Source organism: Prosopis cineraria, unplaced genomic scaffold (assembly GCF_029017545.1).
Source record: "Prosopis cineraria cultivar Desert tree isolate PC_DT_omini unplaced genomic scaffold, ASM2901754v1 PC3, whole genome shotgun sequence".
NCBI classification, from domain to species: domain Eukaryota; kingdom Viridiplantae; phylum Streptophyta; class Magnoliopsida; order Fabales; family Fabaceae; genus Prosopis; species Prosopis cineraria.
This window is the reverse complement of record NW_026555334.1, coordinates 33,923,033-33,941,650: the sequence shown is the minus strand read 5'-3', so window position 1 is coordinate 33,941,650 and position 18,618 is coordinate 33,923,033. Positions and strand designations below refer to the sequence as shown.

The following is an 18,618-nucleotide window of genomic DNA, read 5'->3' as shown; positions in this document are numbered from 1 at the left end:
GGAGAAGAGCCACGAGTGACACGTGGAGGAGTCCCAGAGGCTTAGTGGTATAGATCCACTGTCTCTTTTGGGTATTTAATTTATGATTTATAATGTGTTATATTGCCAATATTAGGGCTTTTTGTTTATTGTCAATTATATGAATATATAAATGTAATCATGCCTTTCAAACTATTTCTATTTTTGGTACAATTTGGATGACTGTAATTTTAATATTTGGTTTACTTTAGATTGGTTAAAATGGCATGATTATAAGACCAAATAACTGGCTTGTGTTGAAAATTGACTAAATTGCTTATTTTACTTGTTGGGAGTATAAGGATGGACAAATGTGATTTAGTTTACTTGTTGGGAGTATAAGGATGAACAAACGTGATTTAGCCTAATGGCATGTGGGAGGTAAAAATTTATCTGAAATGTTATAGTGTGTGAGTTGAAGCCAATTATAAAATATTTTATATCGAAATTATTGATATAAAAATGTGTTGGGTGGCTATAACCCAACTATGGTTGAGTTAAATTTTTTTAAAAAAAAAAATTTTAGTGTGTTACATCTGGCTTAGGTGTAAGGGTTATAACTTAAGGTGCAAGGGTTTTGCCTTCTGTTATACCAATGACATTTACATATAATCCATAGTTATTTTCATGTAATCCTTAATGACTGACAGATGCTTCCTTTCTGTTTGACGGGTTTACATGTAATCCCTAGTGGATTACATGTAAATTGTTACTCAGTTGTGCTTGAGATTTTTCTCTCATTATTGATTTGTATATAATCTATAGTCATTTCATGTAATTCTTAGCAACTAATAGGGCCTTCCTTTTTGTGTGATGGGCTTACATGTAATCCACTTAAGATTACATGTAAATTGTTACTCAGCCATGTTCACGATTTTTCTTCCCTTATTGATTTACAAGTAATCTGTAGTCATTTTCATGTAATTCTTGGCGACTGACAGGGGCATCCTTTTTGTGTGATGGGTTTACATGTAATCCACTAAAAATTATATGTAAATTGTTCCTCAACCATGCTCACAAATTTTTTCCCTTATTAATTTACATAGAATTAGTTGTGTTTTTTGTGTAATTATAAGGGCACTCATAGTGGGTTCTCTTAATATATTTTATTTATATGTAATCCATAACATATTACATGTAATTGTCACACTGAAAGGTGAGGATTTAACAATTTTACATGAAAGACAACTGAATTTTTAATTTTACATATTACTATAAACAATACGAAAGAAAGAATAATAATTTCATTAGTTTTGCTATGTCATTGTGCAAAGTACAAACCAACAAAAAGATGAACAATTGGTATAGTTGCAAGAATTAAGATTACAATGATATTATAATTCTGCAAAAAAGAGTGGGTCACTCTTTTTTGTTGTTATAAAGAACACCTTATTAAGGACACAAAATTGATTGACATTACACAAAAAGCAAAACACAACTTAAACTATATATATTTAATGGCAAACGCTGGGATCAAGTTATACATTGCCATTTAGAACACTAGTTTTATACATCAACTAGCATTTTTTTTTAATTTTTGTTAATCACAGCAATTAAGGTTTTTTTTCTCCTAGTACAAGTATTAAGATATTGAATGCTATCTCTCTAATTCAAGTTTGGACTTCTCCAATGTTGTCTTGGCTGCGAGTTTCTTTACTTCTATCTCTTGACTAAGTATTTTTGCAATGCTTACTTGCTCTGCTACAATCTTTAAGCTTTTTTCAGCCTCCATCATACTTGCACTGATCTCACCAAGATGAGTCTTTATGTTCTTGGTATCCATCTCACAAAAGGTTTGTTGGGATTCTACTCCTTAAAGTATCTTCTTAAGTTGAGGAGCCTCCTCTCGAGGGAATTGACTACGTTGCTAAAGATGCTTTAAGCAAAGCTTTGGTCTTGACAAAGTTGTCATGGATGCCAAAAAGTATCAGCTTCTCCTCTTCATAATGCTGAATGTGCTTTGCAATAGAAAGGTCATTTTGAGCATAATTTTGCACTTCAGTTAAGGAATATGTAGAATTAATGAATTCTTTCTCAAAATTCTTTATAATCAACTTGTAACGTTTTCAATGGATTAAAAGTATCATCTGCAACCTTTCTTATGGACTTACAATCAACAGGATTCATAGATTCAAGTTCAAATAGAAAATCTTTTAAGGCATTTAATAAAATCTATTTTTGCCATTGTGCTTAGGACCTTGGCTTTCTTTCACTAGTAAATGATACATTGGTGCTAAAAACATTTCTATAATCCTCACAAAGGCAACCAGTTGAAAGTGTCTTATGTTCACCAAGTTTGTTGATTACGAACTGATTACATTCATCAAAAAGACCAATATGATTAATTTTTTGCATAGGAGTGCTGATAGCATTAAAAGATGTGAAAACACCTGCAAACAAGAGATACGAGAGCTATGCTAAATAAATTAAAATGAAAAGGGCATGAACTCATTAGAAAAATTGAGCACATCATACTTACAACAACAAAAAAGGCTTCGATCAAGGAAGTTTTAAGTTTAGAGTTGGATGGAAAATTCAAGCATATCTAACCAGCCTATTAGGCGACGATCTGCAATATGATTTGTAGAAAATAAAAGACAATGCAAATAAAAACTCAAAGATATCTCCTCAAAAATGGAAGGACCCAATAAAAGACTTAGAAAAAAAAAAAGATACTCACTAAAAGATGCATCAACATTAATAAATATTTGCATATGAAATTTTTTTTGGATCATGGGAATTGAAAATTGTTGATAGATTAATTATTGATCATGCTTTCTCCTCAACAACCTCCCAAAATTCATGAAGCATACTCTAAGTGCCTAGTCAAAAAGGAACAATTCTTGGTTTAACCAACAAGGCATCCTCCCACAAGTGGTAATTGCAAGCTACATGATCTCGTTTGAAAATATATTCTTTTAATCACATAAAAGTAAATGATCATAAAGTTATTGTGCATCAAATCTACAAAAGAAAAAATCATTCAATAAATTATTATGAACCAATGAAAATCATTCACACAACATAGGGCAAGCAAAGAAATAACGATGCTTTCTTTTGCCAATAGTCTATTTCATCTAGGTTATCGTTTGATCCATCATCAACCAACTACAAGATACTTTAAAGTAGCTCAAAACACATCATTGAGTCATCGATCACAAGTCATTGGATTAAGGTGCCGTGCAATGAGATAGGATTGTCTTTCTCGAAACTCATCACTCACAACTCACTCATAGCTTACACCACCGCTAATAGTTTACCAGAAACATCCCTCAACATTCTCCCAAAATTTATGAAGCATACTAGTTCAAATTGCACGAAGAAAGAAAGAAAAGAGAGTGGTGTTTGCTTTCTAAGTTTTTTGTTTCAAACAGGAGTTCGGTCATACCATGAAATTGTAAAATGAATAAAATAATAATATTGATCCTTAAAAACATTTGGTCCCTCAGGACCAATTTCTCTTTAACTTGATCCTTTTCACTAATTTTTCCCTTTTTTTCCGGTACACGAGGTAAACAAGTTACAAGGGCACCGTTCAAGAAAATTATAACGCAGATTTGAGCACGAATCAGAAAATGAATAAAATACATCACACGTCGGTTTAGCGTATTTGGTAGAAGACGGTGAGGAATATCCGAGTAATGATCGTCTACTCCTGATGGCCACAGAAAAAATATACATTGAATTATACAAGTCTAAGCATCGAAAAGAAGAAACTTTTGCTTCTAATGAAGACTCAGATTGCTTTGGTTACAAATTTCTACAACTATATTATGAGGCAAATTATTTACAAAGGACTGGCCAACTTCCCACCCATTAAACCTCATTAACAAATTACACGGACCCATCTATTCCTTCCCTCCATTTTCAAGTGACGATTAAGGAATATTAAAGGGGTTACATATATGATATATGAGGCGCTAACCCAAGAATTCCTAGGTTTCGCAGCACCAAAGACTATATTATAAACATATATGTGCTATGGGAAACTCTTCAAGTGTTAAATAGATGCACGAGATCAGATCTAAAACCCTGTAGTTACCTTGACGGTTCCAGTCACATCATTGAGGACAGACAATTATGAAACTGATAAAAATCTGAAAAATCTTTCCTGTCTAGCTCGATGATGCCGGGAAGATGTGGTCAGTGATGATGTTCTCCTGTGCCTTTTGGGGCGGAAGAAAAAATCTTCCGTGTCCAGAACATAAGAGATCTGCGAATGAGACTGGCAAATAAGTAAAACAGCACAAGAGAGTTCGTACACCTTGAACAAATTGCTTTAAAGAACTGGCAGGCCAGGAGATGAGGCCTTGGTGGCATTTCAAAATTTCCACGAGTGAACATATAGCAAAACGAGTAATGATACTACAAATATGAAAGGACTAAATGCTTTTACACGTCACTATAATCAGTCTAGCACGAAACATGTAATCAAACATAAAATGCATTTAGGAGATCATAGATATGACATGAACAAAGGATCCAGTTTCCAGAATCCAAGCTCCAAATGGTGTCGCGAGTACAAGTCTGCAACAGATACACTTGCTTGCATGACACTTATATGGTACTTAAATTTACAAACTAGCTTTCGCCTTGTACTTCCGAACAACTACCTAATGTCTATTTACGATCATGAACATGTGAATAATTGCTCTTTCTTAATGGACTAAAATGAAAAGTTACTTAAACATGCATGCTTCTTGATTAGAGTACAAATATAAATATGCAATAAGACGATTTAAATATTCATCACTTGTTATTTTTGAATAATTAAAATCCTCATTGATCAATATGGATATCATTACGTTATTCATTTTTACACATTGATTGCCTTCCACAGTTGTAGAGATATACTTGCATATATTTATCTTGAACGTGTCTACCTCATCAAAGTCAGCTTTAGTTTTATAGAAAAAAAGAATTTAACGATGAGAATAAATGAGTTGATGGCAACTTTTATTCTGCATATTCCATAAAAAGCTTGAGAACGTGTTTCACTAAGAATGGAACAAAGATATATTCACTCTCAACGACCAAAAGCTGAAAACTAAAGCAATAATCTTATCCCCAGTCCAAAAGTTGTCCTAAGAACACCAAAAATTAGTGACGGATCTTCCAGGGCACATAGAAAATTTCTAAAAGACACGATCTCAAATTATACGTAAAAAAAAGTGCCTTTAAAAGGTGTCAGGATTCTTCTCCCCAACAAAAAAAGAGAAAAAAGGAAGGACGTGCCCAGATAATTAGATAAACATAGTCTCACATTATACTTCGCAAGTTCGCAGTATGGCCACAAAAAGCAAAAGCCAACATAAATGGAAAGCAACATACCTTGGATGAGCTGCAAGCTATCTTACATTCCAATCCATTTATTATTTTAACACCTTCCATGGCCAAGCACATAGATGCAAGTTCATCAAGATCTCCATATCTGCGCTTGTTTCTGCATATACAATTGATGGCACCAAATTATGCATCACCTAATTGAAAGCAACTGGTAGTAAACTTTTAAAACTAAAGTAGGCAAACCACATTCATGACAGAAAATGGTGCCCCAAAGAGCAAATTAATGATTAACTACTGGTAGGCCTAATAAACTCAACCAAAAAATATACTGATATAGTACCATATAATGTTAATTCATAGTTCTTCTCATCTCTATTGGAAATAGCTTATCCACTACATTTTGGAAACACTTGATATTTTAAGAAACTAACTTCTCATAGACAGATTAATTGAAATCTAAATAAAACATAAGAATAATCTGCAGCACATGTACCTTCGCAGGATAATGCCATGGGGTTCTTTTTTTCCGGGAGAGACAGACAGAAAATCATTATACAGGTAAAAGGAAAAATTTGGATCAACTGAAACGGCAAACACTTCGGGCTTTTCGTTCATAGTGTCCATCAGCTGAATGAACACCCAAGAGGGGGCACATGACTGCAATAAAACAACATTGGAAAATAATATCATCCATAAATGACAGCATAGAATATGAGACCATGAACCCACACAATTCTATTTGTAAAAGTTATCTCTTTCCCCTTTTTGGGGAGTGGAGAGGGGGAAGTCATAGAAGACCTACACATTCAAAACGATATATATTCTCATCATGAAGGATGACGCGAGCATTTGCATAATATACTGAATCGATTAATTTGCCAGGTTTCCGCAACTTTTCATACTCATACAATTGGAGAAGCTTATTGTCTATCTCATCCGTTATAACTGTTTGAAGCTGCAAAGAAGGAAAACAATTTCAAAACTTCAAAACTTAGATGAAGAACGAGAGTAAGGGAAGAAATAAGAAAAAGAAACCAACATACCTGTCTGACCAACTTATATATCAACTTGTCCAATGTGAATAATATATATGACTGGTTTCCAATTATTGCTCGGCATTCATCTTCAAACTTCACATTGTCAGCAGAGCCATCAAGCAAGTTGTAAAGTGCATTCATAAATCTAGAGAATAGATAGACAATTAATCAAAAAAGCATAAAGAATTTAGCCAAGAACGAAATCAAAATAAGATCCCAAAAGATACCTCGAATAGGGATCTGGGGAAGAAGCCTCCTTGGTTGTTTTCCACTTTGCTTCAGCATTCATTGAATATTTTTTCGCTAATGATATCCTTTCATAAAGTATCTGCCAATTCCAAAGAGTGAATGCCATATTGACCAAGGAAGAAATTAATATATTAAACACCAAATCATTAACATTATCCTTACTTGATGAAGCCTAAAAAGAACAAAAAAATCATCGTTTCCATAGAAGATCCTGGAATTATTTCTTTCCTCAACAAGTGAAATTGCGGCAACACGCTTCGTGAGAGGCTTTACAGACAGAAGGAACCTTTCAGATAATGGTAATGACGAGCCCTCTCCTCCAGCAGATTGTGCATCACATATCCCCTCAGCTTCTCCTTCACTCTCAGCCTTACCCTCAACATCATCACGTTCTATATCTTCATCCTCCTCATGCTCTTCTCGAGAGCATGCATCACCAGCAGACTCACTACCTGAGGCATCTTCACCAGCTTCAGAAACATTATCACTGTCCTCATCATCAGCATCCGCACCATTATCACCTCCAGCCTCAGGACAGCAATCTTCCTCCCCATTTCTCAATTTATAATTTCCTCTTTCAATATTATGCTTTGACTTAGGCAGTGTTTGCCCACTGGAGTCTCCATACCCAACAAAATTATCCTCCTCTGAGTCAGCATTGGGTGATAATTCACCCTCCTCCTTTTCAGCTTTGTAAGGTCCAGCAGATTCTTCATGGCTTTTGACTTTAGTGCTTTCGATAAGCACTCCATTGGCCAATGGAAGTGGAGGGGCAATGTCCCGTCCCTGAAGCAACAAGATAATCAGATAGGCACACCAATGTAAACTTGGAAAGGAACAATAAGGTTAATTTTATTTTAAAAAAAAAGGATATTGAGAGAAAAGATGAATAGCTAAAAGCTGGATACAAGTACTTTAGTTAATACAAGTTAAATATCGCCACCACTGTGAACCCATACCTCCATCAAAGGTCCATTACCACCCTGAGAAATGGCAACACCATCATCACCACCTAGTGTAGCAGCTGGTCTTGCTGGATTAAGCAAACAACCTTGAAATAAAACAAGTTTCAGTTCTTTTTTTGTTTCATACAAGTTTTAGAATTTTGACGAGACTAGAATTCAGTAATTGCAGCAGAAAAGATAAATAACTGAACAAAATTAAACAGCCAATTCCATGCAATGCATTAATGTTGCAACTATCATGTTTACAGACCTGAAGCAATTTCTAAGCAGGTCTTGCTCACGCTAGTTTCTCCTCTAACTGCAATTGAAGTATTATTAATAGTTGATTGCTCATCAGAAGCAATCTGCTTACTAAACCCAGAGATTTTTTCACTACAATCCGCATTGTTCTTCCCTTTCTCCATTAGAGGATCATCTCTACAAGTACGGTCACTGTCACCAGGTCCATTTTCTTTGTCATTGGCTGCTAAATTAGTCTGTTGACCATTCTTTACCTCAGTTACTCTACCATCCACTTCATTATCAGATTTTGGCAACCTTGAATTCATTAGAATAGAGTCTCCGTTGGAGTTTCCATCACCTCCTGTACTTGAAGCAATAAAATGGGCAACACGTTGCCCTGTTTTCCTGTCCTCCACATTTTCTGTCCCATGAGTGCGAGAGGGAACACCAAGTATCAGCTCCAAAAAGGTAGTCCAAAGTCTCATAATTTTGTTCGACATATCTTTACTAGAGAAAACCTCTTCACATGAATAACGAATAAGTTTATATAGGTCCTCATGAATCCCAGCATCCAAATATTCAAACTCTAGATGTGGAATTAGAGGCTGTCTATTTCCAGCAGCGATAGCCTGAAGAATATCATACTCTTTATGCTGCTTTGCTTTCTTTTCTTTGATTTCAGCCACCAAAGCTGTATATTTAAAAGAGAGAGAAAATCAGAACTGGTAAAAAAGAAAAACAAAACACCAGAACACGAAAAGATGATGGGTGCCAAAAATTCCATCATAAGCTTTTACTAGGATCACCACTAAGTGTGCTAGTCTCCTGATAGCTCACTTTGAAGAAAATACAGCAGAACAGAAAAGGACCTCTGTGTCCATAGAATTTAAGGTTATTTACAATATTACTCAGGTGTTGCAACTTGCAAGCACAGCAACTTAATAACCTATAAAAGGATACCATATGATACGGAGAGGTATTGATGATTGGCAGATAAAACATAACATGAAAAAGCACATACCAGTAAAATAAATGGAATTATTCATAATAACAGTTCTTACTTAAGACCTAAAATATTAATAACACACAAAGAACCAAATAAACTGCCAATGATTTGAAAAATAAACAAAAACTTGGATAAATCAAATACAAGCTCATATATTTAAACTCAATTAAACCCTGATGGTGAAAAAAATTCAGGCTGCCAAATTTAAATCTGACTATTAGGACATGCAACTGGGAAGTTGGTTCTGTAGTACTGAAAGTATATATACCTCATAGCACTTTCTAGCATTAAACTTCCCCCATATGACCCTTCCATATCAGGTCTTCCAGAGACAAGTACCAACAAATTATTAAGAAAGTGTCTTTTCCTATAAAAATTAGCTTTTATTATCTCATGCGATGCATGGAGAGCAAAAATTATATCAAATAGAACACTGCACTTTATATTTTCTTTATTGATACTACTCTTATATTAGTCGAGATGTCATTATTTATCATGCAATAGAATGCATTATGAGTGTCAGCTGCCAATTTCCTTGGGTCACCTGTTCAACAGCAATATGTAACCCAAAAAGCTCTCATCTGATCAGGTTGTCAAGAAAATAGTAAAAAACAAAAGAAGAAAAAAATTGAAAAAGCTCAGACCCAATAGTTTTTTTTTTTTTAATCTAAATTGCTTGGGTTGTGGAATTTGACCATTGCGATGTAAATGATGATTCAGAGGTTTTTCCAATTCAACCTGTGATTTGTATAATCAAGCATAGTTGTCATTTGAAATTGCAAGATAGGAATTCCTGTGCTGCGGTTCTAACAACTATAAGCATAAAAAACAGTTATGCTGAATATTAAAATCAGCAAAAATCAAAAAACGTTTCCTACATCTCTTAGAAAGCTGGCATGCTTTCTGTGAGACAAGGAAGGAAGACTCATGAGAGTGCTCCTGAGTTTAAGGTGTGATGATCCATAACATCCTGATAAAAATGCACACCACATTTCAAGCTTTCACAAGAAATTTCCAAAGTTGCAACTTGCGAAAGCAATTATCTTTTTGGGGAAAACAAGTTTCTAACTCATTACTTGTAGACTAGATGCTTATGCCATTGCTAGATCCAACATATTTATTATACCCCAGCATCGCAAAATTGGTCTTTGTAACTATAATAGTACCTGCCAAAGATTGGCTTCAGAACTTCAATGGTGAAATTTCCTGATTTGATTGACCATGTACTTTTAAATTAGTCTACTTTCCTCTCCTATCGAAGCACATCCATGGCTTATGACACATCATAGTAATCAAATCCCCCCAACCACACACACAGACACACAATTCAATCACTGTGATTTTAAACTGAACTTACATTTAGTGCTCAAGTTCTTTGAATCTTGTTGCTTGAAATAGAAGCTCCGATGATCAAGTGATTTGTAGTGGTTTTTAGCATAAATTTCAGCCCAAACCTTGTTGAAATCAGAACGACACCTACTCCACTCCTCTTGTTTCTGCTTCAGACGAATCAATATCACAGGAAGTGCATGACTTGGATTTTTTCGTAATATGTCCAGAACATCAAGTCCATGATCTCCATACAGGCGTTCAATGCACCTTAAGTTTAGAGCTGAAATATGACACCACATAGACAGAATATCCGGTCGTCAGCTCCAATATAGAGTACAATAAAAATCCTCAAATTAACATTCTAGATTGAGAATAGTTTGCTACAGACCGCTAAAGTGATCTTCAATACAGATTGGAGCCTCCATATTGATCTTATTTTCATTAACGCTACTATACAACTCCTCTGCACATTTGGAAGCTGAGCTTACAGACTCTAATAACATGTCCAGCTCAAATCTACATTAAAAAAAAAAAATCATCACCATTTACCACATATTAAATATTTTCTTTGGCAAAACAATGATCCAGCAGAAAAGGGTTACAATCATAGAACAGTCAAAAGTCACCAAATAAAGCAGGGGTCATCAGACTAAAAGGGAAGTTAAATAACCAGCCCCAGTTATACCTGTCATCCTCACATCTAAACAAGCTTTCTTCATACTGATTCCTACGCATATGTTTGAAAGAGTAATCCTCACTTCCTGAAGTCACAGATACCCAGTGATCATTCAATACTTGAGCGCCAAGCTCAGATCTCTGACTGGCCACAGGAATTGGATACTGCAAAATTGAAAGACACTAAGAAGTTCTACAGCAGAAAATATATTGATAAGGACAAGAGAAAGGAAATGTAATAGAAGTTTCATACATCTTCTGGCAGAAGACGATAGCTTGGGGTACAAAGTTGACAGTTACTTAAGTCAAGTTCTTGAATGGATTTTCCCCAGTATTTCTCCCGGTGTCTTTCCTTGTCTTTAGCTCCATTCATCTCACGCTTCTGATCTTTGTCTTTGTCCTCCAATTTTAATGTTCTGGATAATTGACCATCACCACATAATGACTCTGAAATCAATAAGATTTGCGGCATCAAAATTGATCAGTGAGATCAGAAAAGAAGAAAATATTTAAAATCACTCGATGTAATTCAATAACATACTCTAAATGTTTCCCTTAAAAATAAATATAACTAAAGAACTAAGTCCACCAATCTGATCATCTCCTTCCTCAACTTAAAGCATGATACATTGTTTGGTAGAAACAAAAAGAGCAACCATAAGGTGGACAGCTAAAATAATTCATATAATGACTTACTTTTACTTATGACACCAGCAAGGAAACCATCTGCAAGAACAAATATGTCAGAGACATCATCAACGTTAAAATATGAATGCATGAGAAAAACAATTATTAGAAGTTGAGAAACAATTACCAATATTTTCACAACGCTCCAAGAACTCATTGAATTCATCCATCAGATCAGGGTACTTTCCGAGTAAGTCAGTCACCTGAAATGAGAATTCGAGGTCATCTTGAGTAATAATAGCAACAACAGAAACCCATAAAGAAAACAAACGCAAAGCCTTCATGAAAATCCATTAAGTTTGAGCTGAGAAAAAAGACTGATATCGCCCAGTTCACCTATTGTATGCGACAGAACCACATCTTCTAATGAATTCAAAAGGCATAGATGTAGATGCTGTTAACACACAGCACCAAACGTAAGTTGGAAAACTATAGAAGCTCCCTTCTTGCTTACAACTACAAGGAGCATTGAAGTGTAACTCATAAGTGCGGATGTGTGGTGCTGCTAACATATTGAGGCTGATAACTGATTAAAATAATTTAAATATATGAAGCACAAACACAACAACCATATGCTAGCATCAAAATCTAACAAAACCGTAGGTCTTTACTATGGCATTAACTTATTATCTATATGTAAAGTTCATGTTAGAAAGGCATTTCCGACTAAAATTTTGATCCTGGGGCTAAAACTGTGTGACCAGAAATCCAGAATGAAAGGAAGCTGGAATTTTACTACCTCAAATGACATGAGCAATGCTAGAATAAATGGACTAACTAGGCTACGGAGATTGAACAACTGAAGACATTTCACCTTTCAAATTTTACATATATTGATGTCTTCCTACCAGATTAAATGGTAGATAGATGGCTGATGACAATGTTGGTTAACTGCTTTTGACAACTGTTATGAAACTTACGTAAATGACCGACCCTAAAATCATTCAAGTATATCCAAGCCCCTTTATTTTTTCTTGCTTTATACACCCTTCATCTAAATACTAGAGAACACATAAAAACACCAACTAATTTGTCTGAAAAAACATATACCAGCTAAAGCGTTGACTAGGAAATAACATGCAGCGTTTTCTTTCTAGGAATTGCTTATGGAATTCGGAGGACAAGCACAACAAATTAAAACTTCCATTAGTCAATAGATGACACCATAAATTATTCTCAGAAAAGCAAGTGCATAATTTAAAGTTAGAGCGCACAGTAAAAAAGATCGATTCATCATCATCAACATGCTGAAAAGTGAAGTAAAATCTTCCCAGATGCTAATTCTGGGATTCATGGAAGCAAGATAGTATCACTTACCAAATTCTGCAAATCATTCCTTTTTATTATTCCATTGCTGAAAATATGAAGGCACTTCAAGAATGCTTGGTAGTCATCTGAACTGCCCAACTTTTCCTTAACTTTCTCACAAAAACTGAATGCTTGGTTATACATACCTGATAAAAGTCAAACAATCCAAAAAGAACAGGTTATGAAAATATACAGGTCAAAATGATTAATCAAACCCCATTCTCCCTTGATATATTTAAAATTGAAAAATCAGCAACTTCCTAACCAAGAAAGATAATAAGAATACGAGAAAAATGAAAATATAGGGAACTTTAAGTGATCCAAAAAGTAGCTATTTATATTTTAGCTGTAGAATTTGATTATAAAACCATAAATTACACTTTAAATGGTTAAGGATGTGTTTATTTCGTCAAGCTGGCACTCAGAAAATGGCTCTTTTAAGATCTCAACGTCCAATATGAGGAGAGATAGGTCTGCTTATTTCTTTTATCCTTTCTAGATTTTTCTACTTTTCTTTAGCTTGCTTTGGATAATATCTATTCTAATTCTCTACTTACTTTAACTGCTTCCATTTGTCTATAATATTACTTCCTTTACTAGGGAAAAAAAAAGTCCATGACAGTTAATATATGTGCACATTCTCCCACATTAATCCAGGTGAACTGATTTTGACAACTGCACAAATATGCATTCTTTTCAGAAATTTTGCATCAGACAATGTGATCAATTACAGCTTCTTTTCCTTTTTGATGGTGGTTGCACCAAATATGCTGCTAATAAGACTATTTTCAGAAGTAGAACAGATAAACATCTACAAATTAACCCAGGCTAACAACTCCAGCAATTTTAAATTAAATGAGCAACATTCTAGAATCAAATCTGATCCATCTAAAAATATAGCATGATGACTTACTCTTTAAGGTATCTTTGTCATCATAAGAAGCAAAATCAGCTGCCAACCCAAAATCTTCAGCCTTCTTGACACATATCTTTTTGTCAGGAAATCGTGATTTTAAATCCCTGTTATTATCATGATCAGGTTCTCTCTCATCCTGGTCACGAATTTTCCTATCCCTACTTTCCTTATCAACACGCTTCCTTTGCTCCTTGTTAGATTTCATTATTGCCTTGTCATCATCCAGTTCAGGATGATCAACACTTGGATCACGATCATGAGAATTAAGCCTTTCCCGTCGATAGCGGTGCTGTAAAAAGTCAAAGTCCGAAATCCCAGCATAAATAAAGCAGTTCACAAAATTCATCATAAAGGGAAAGGAACAATTTTATTGCCTTGTCCACTTGCATTGGCCGTATCATGGGTGCTGTAGAACCTCGCTCACTAAAACGTGGAAATGAATTTCGACCATAAGGAACATGCTGTGTTGAAGGTGTTGCAGATGTATCTGGCAAGAATCTAGTAAACTCCTCAAGTAAATCTGGATGGTCCTCGAAAAGGGTAGCAACCTAGAGCATAGTTTGAAAAAAAAAAAGGAAGTAAGATTAACCAAAAGACAGACAGAAATGAGTCAGATAGCCAAAAGTAGAAACGAACATTTTACCTCACTATAGACCTCACCAATATCCTTGTGCTCTTTGCGGTACATGTTCAAAATGTCCAAGAACGATTTGTAAACATGCTCATCATTTTGGAATCGTTTCTGCACATGCAAAACCCATCAACAAATAGGCAAGAAGCAGAAGTTGCAGTGAAACCCTCGCCAAATGAAAATCAATTTACCTTTATCTTGTTCACGAAGCTTATAGCTTCTTCAAATTCAACTGTTTTCTTTGGAGGAGCCTCATCCTCGTCAAGTGTTATCTCATACCCCTTTGGCAAGAAGGTGTTAAATCCAAAAATCAAGTTATTGTGCCCTTTAAATAGTTCCTTCACTCTTGCTATGACACCAGCAGTGTCAGTCCTGCAGAGCATAAAAACAGTTAACACCCCTCTGATCATTTAAGCACCAAATTTCACAATCACTTGGTTTAAAAATAAGTGTTAAGAGTCTACCGTTGAGCCTTGAAATCTTTCATGACCTCTAAGAACATGTCATATTTTTCTCTTTGGTCATGAAACATGTCTTTCACTTCCTTCAAATATGATAGTGCGTCATTGGTAGTCAATTTCTGTGAAGTAGCACCACCTCCCCCTCCCACTCCCCCTACCCCTCCTCCAGGGATTTGGGATTGGCCATAGCTTCATAAATGGAATACAATTACAAATTCAGATACCCAGCATATCAACATTTATAGCATCAAAACCTTTTTAAGTTAGTATAATAAATGTTCTACTTGATTGATCGTCATATTGTCAAGAATTTATATTACCATGTTTTTCTTTTCACTAAGCTTCTGGTCGATAAAATAAAGTTTTTGCATGCATGCATGCATGCATGTGTGTGCATATGTTGCTTCTGTTCGTATTTTCACTTGCCAAGAGAGGCGATTGAGTGCATTAACGATGTTACTCAGTAAGATTTCTAAATATGACGAAAACCAGCGATATCTGCTCCAATATATTATTTTACCACAGGGGAACCCATTCCATAGTCAATCTAAGTCAACTAAAAGATAAGCCCACAGCAATTCAACAAAAGAATCATTAAAATAAATAATATTCGAACAAAAGCAAGACACCGTAGCTGAAAACACAAAGTCGCAAACAATGCCAGAAATGCTCCAATTCATCATCAAGGCGGTGTTAAGGACTCAAACAAGATACACTAACCAAGGATATGCAATAAACTCTACAGAGACAAATGAAATTGGCATGCAAAGGAAAGAAAAGTAAGAGAAAAACGTACGAATCCCCCCGTGAAGAACCCAAGGGTCGCTTTAATTGAGAAGAAGCATAAGCATCGTCCCTAGTTCTCTTCATATCTGCCCCCGAAACAAAAACAAAAACAAAAACGACAAGCAATCCTTAAAAATTAGTGGGAAATGAAATAAAAAAGGAGCGCATATAAACAACACACCAGAAAGAGAAAAGGGAGCAAAGAATATAAGATACCTTGCAGTTGGTAGATTTTCTCAGGAAAATATGCTGCGGAAAGAGCAAGCGGATCACTGGGAAGAAAGAAAAAGGCAGTAAAGAGCCTGATCGCCTTTGGGCTTACCTGGTAATAATTCTTCCCTTACTCTGTATGTCGGAGAGAAGAATTGGGACAGGCAGCAAAGGAAGATTCATCAGAAGTGCAAGGAAAATTTATGTTGAAAAAAAGCTGTGGTACGAGGAGCTGAAACTCATTTTGGAGACAGAAGTAAATTTTCGAAAACTGAAGAGCAATCCCTCGTGTTGAAGTTGTTCTAATTTTAGAATTTTACGAGTACTAGGCTTCCATTCCCATGCGGGAAGCCGAGCGCCCTAAATGCGTGGGTTTAAACATGATCCTTCAACGCCAAGCCCGTTTGTTTTTTTTTTTTTTTGGGTTTTGTCATATGACGCTTCGGTTTTAGACTCCCTTTCTTTCCAGGCCCATGGTTTTTCCTGCTGTATCTTTCACGATTTTCGCAGATTCCAAAAGATGGAACTTTTTTCTTTGCCCACACAACAGATTTTGGTTTGGATATTATAGATTTAAAATATTATTATATATTTTCATAAAATAAAAATTTTATTTTATATTAAAATAAAAATTTATTAAATAATTTTAATAATTTTTTATTTTTAATATGATCTAGATTTAATTTCAAAAGTATAATTTAATATTAATATTTTTATAATTACTATATATTAATTATTTAGATATACTCTACATAATCCACATTTAATTTGATGTTAATTTGAATTGTATAAAGTAGGTAGTCAATATATAGCAATTATTAAAAATATTAATATTAAATTAAACCCTTTAAATTAAATTTAGACCGTATTAAAAATAAAAAAATTTATTAAAATTATCTTATAATTTTATAAATTTTTTATTTTAATAAATATAAAATAAAATAATAATTTAAATTTAAACCACCCAAATCAAGTTTGGATGGTCCAAATCTCATCACAATGATAAGCACCGCAGGTCCCTAAAATTATAATATTTATTCATGTTTATTGTTTATTTTAAGTATCTTTTATTCTATGATGTTTAACATTTCTCAATTTTAGAAAAAAAATATAATATAATAGAAAAAATTAATCATTTGATCCTTATAATTTTAACTTAGTTTTAACTCAATTCTTAAATTTTGACTCGTTATAACTCAATTCTTAAAATTTTAACTCAATTATAAATCATTTTATAAACTTTACCTCTTACAATTTAATTTTTAAAGTTTCAACCTCATAAATATCTGTTCCTATATTTTAAAAAATAGAATTATAAAGATTAAAAATATTTTAAATTTTTTTTAAAAAATTTAAAATATTTTTAATCTTTATAATTCTATTTTTTAAAATATAGAAATCAATATTTAAGATGTTAAAACTTGAGGAACTAATTATAAGAAATAAAGTTCAGGAATTGATTTATAATCGAGTCAAAATTTTAAAATCTCAGTTATAACAAGTCAAAATTTAAGAAATAAGTTATAATTGGGTCAAAATTATAAAGACTAAATGATTAATTTTTTTAATATAATATAATAATTATATAAAATTTAAGAATGATACGAGATATATAGATATATATACACGTGTACACACACACGTGAAAAATATAGAGAAATTTTGTAGCCTAGTTGAGAGCAATGGGGCCGTTTTTCTTTTATGAATTTATGCAAACGAGCATTGAAAGTGTGGGTATTGCCGGTTCAAGTCGTGCTCAACATGACCGACCCCACGAATTTTAAAAATTTCAAGTTTGATTATTATTGATTTCCATTTCACTGTTACCCTACATGAAATTTATTTGGAATATATTATATGTGAATAGCGAAAAAAGTAAAATCACTTTTTCTAACAAAAAATTGCACTCTTCCAATATAAGACCTAGTTAAAATCAGCCATTCAATCATAATCAATACTAGCAATTTGGTTAAAATTGGATCACTAATGTTTGAATTGTCTTTATATTCAAGTATAGAATTTAAAATTTAAAATTTATTTACAATTCAGACACAAGATTTTAATATTATAATTTAAAATTTTTTTATTATCTAAATAAAGAATTTAAAATTTATAAATTTTAAATTTAAATTCTTAACTCAAATTCACCGATTCAAACACAACCTTAATAATTTTGTTCTCATTTTTGTATTGTTCGTATTATTTCCTTCTTGCTTGTCTTTTCTCAAATAATCATTTTAAAAAATGTAAACTCTAAACATCTTTTGTGCAACTTGTACTATGTTTTTTTAAAATATATAACTCTAGGTCTCTGCACTTGACTCGTATTTTATTATAAGTTCTAGTAATTTTTTTCAATATTATAAGTCCATACATTTTTGTTTTTTTGGTGTTATAGCTCCCTCTTAGATCCCTACATCTTATTCATGAAAGGATTTAAAATTTTAAAAAATAAAAATGTAGGGATCTAGAATATTAAAAAAATGCAGGGATCTAAAGTTATATTTTTTTTAAATGAAAATTGTATTTTAAAATCAAAACCATGACATGGGCAATGATGTGCATAGAGACTGTACGGGATACTGGGAACAAGTAGTTCATATTGGCCAGCCAAATTGCACTTGAAGCGCTACGCACTACGCACTACGCACTGAGCATCTTCTTGTTTTGAAGCATCACATACATCACAACAAAGTCACCTTTCGAACACAAATATATGCATGACAAAAACCATGCCTCAACAGCTGTCAGCCTAACTTCAACCATTTGTCACCAAAAAAAGAAGTGCAGGTCACATATATACTCTCGTACATGGCATATTGAACCAAC

The 18,618-nt window shown here is 33.8% G+C and overlaps 1 protein-coding gene across 5 annotated transcripts; it reads right to left on the bottom strand.

The window, feature by feature from the left end:
* Positions 1-1,296: 1,296 nt before the first annotated feature.
* Positions 1,297-16,109, bottom strand: LOC129305320 (paired amphipathic helix protein Sin3-like 2). Of its 5 annotated transcripts, none has more exons than XM_054945371.1 (24): positions 15,796-16,109; positions 15,590-15,665; positions 14,797-14,982; positions 14,524-14,704; positions 14,345-14,443; positions 14,076-14,249; positions 13,699-13,990; positions 12,795-12,931; positions 11,605-11,680; positions 11,487-11,516; positions 11,044-11,237; positions 10,801-10,955; positions 10,504-10,631; positions 10,141-10,395; positions 7,806-8,468; positions 7,550-7,641; positions 6,753-7,376; positions 6,569-6,669; positions 6,348-6,486; positions 6,107-6,259; positions 5,798-5,961; positions 5,350-5,461; positions 4,061-4,231; positions 1,297-1,978 (listed from the first exon to the last, which is right to left on the bottom strand). In XM_054945371.1, the coding sequence occupies exons 2-23, from the start codon at positions 15,661-15,663 to the stop codon at positions 4,097-4,099; spliced, it is 4,164 nt and encodes a 1,387-aa protein (XP_054801346.1). In that variant the 5' UTR covers positions 15,664-15,665; positions 15,796-16,109; the 3' UTR covers positions 1,297-1,978; positions 4,061-4,096. The 5 variants fall into 5 exon arrangements, with proteins under 5 accessions (XP_054801346.1, XP_054801344.1, XP_054801345.1 ...); XM_054945369.1 differs by lacking the exon at positions 1,297-1,978 and adding an exon at positions 2,102-2,587; XM_054945370.1 differs by lacking the exon at positions 1,297-1,978 and adding an exon at positions 3,308-3,673.
* Positions 16,110-18,618: the final 2,509 nt, after the last annotated feature.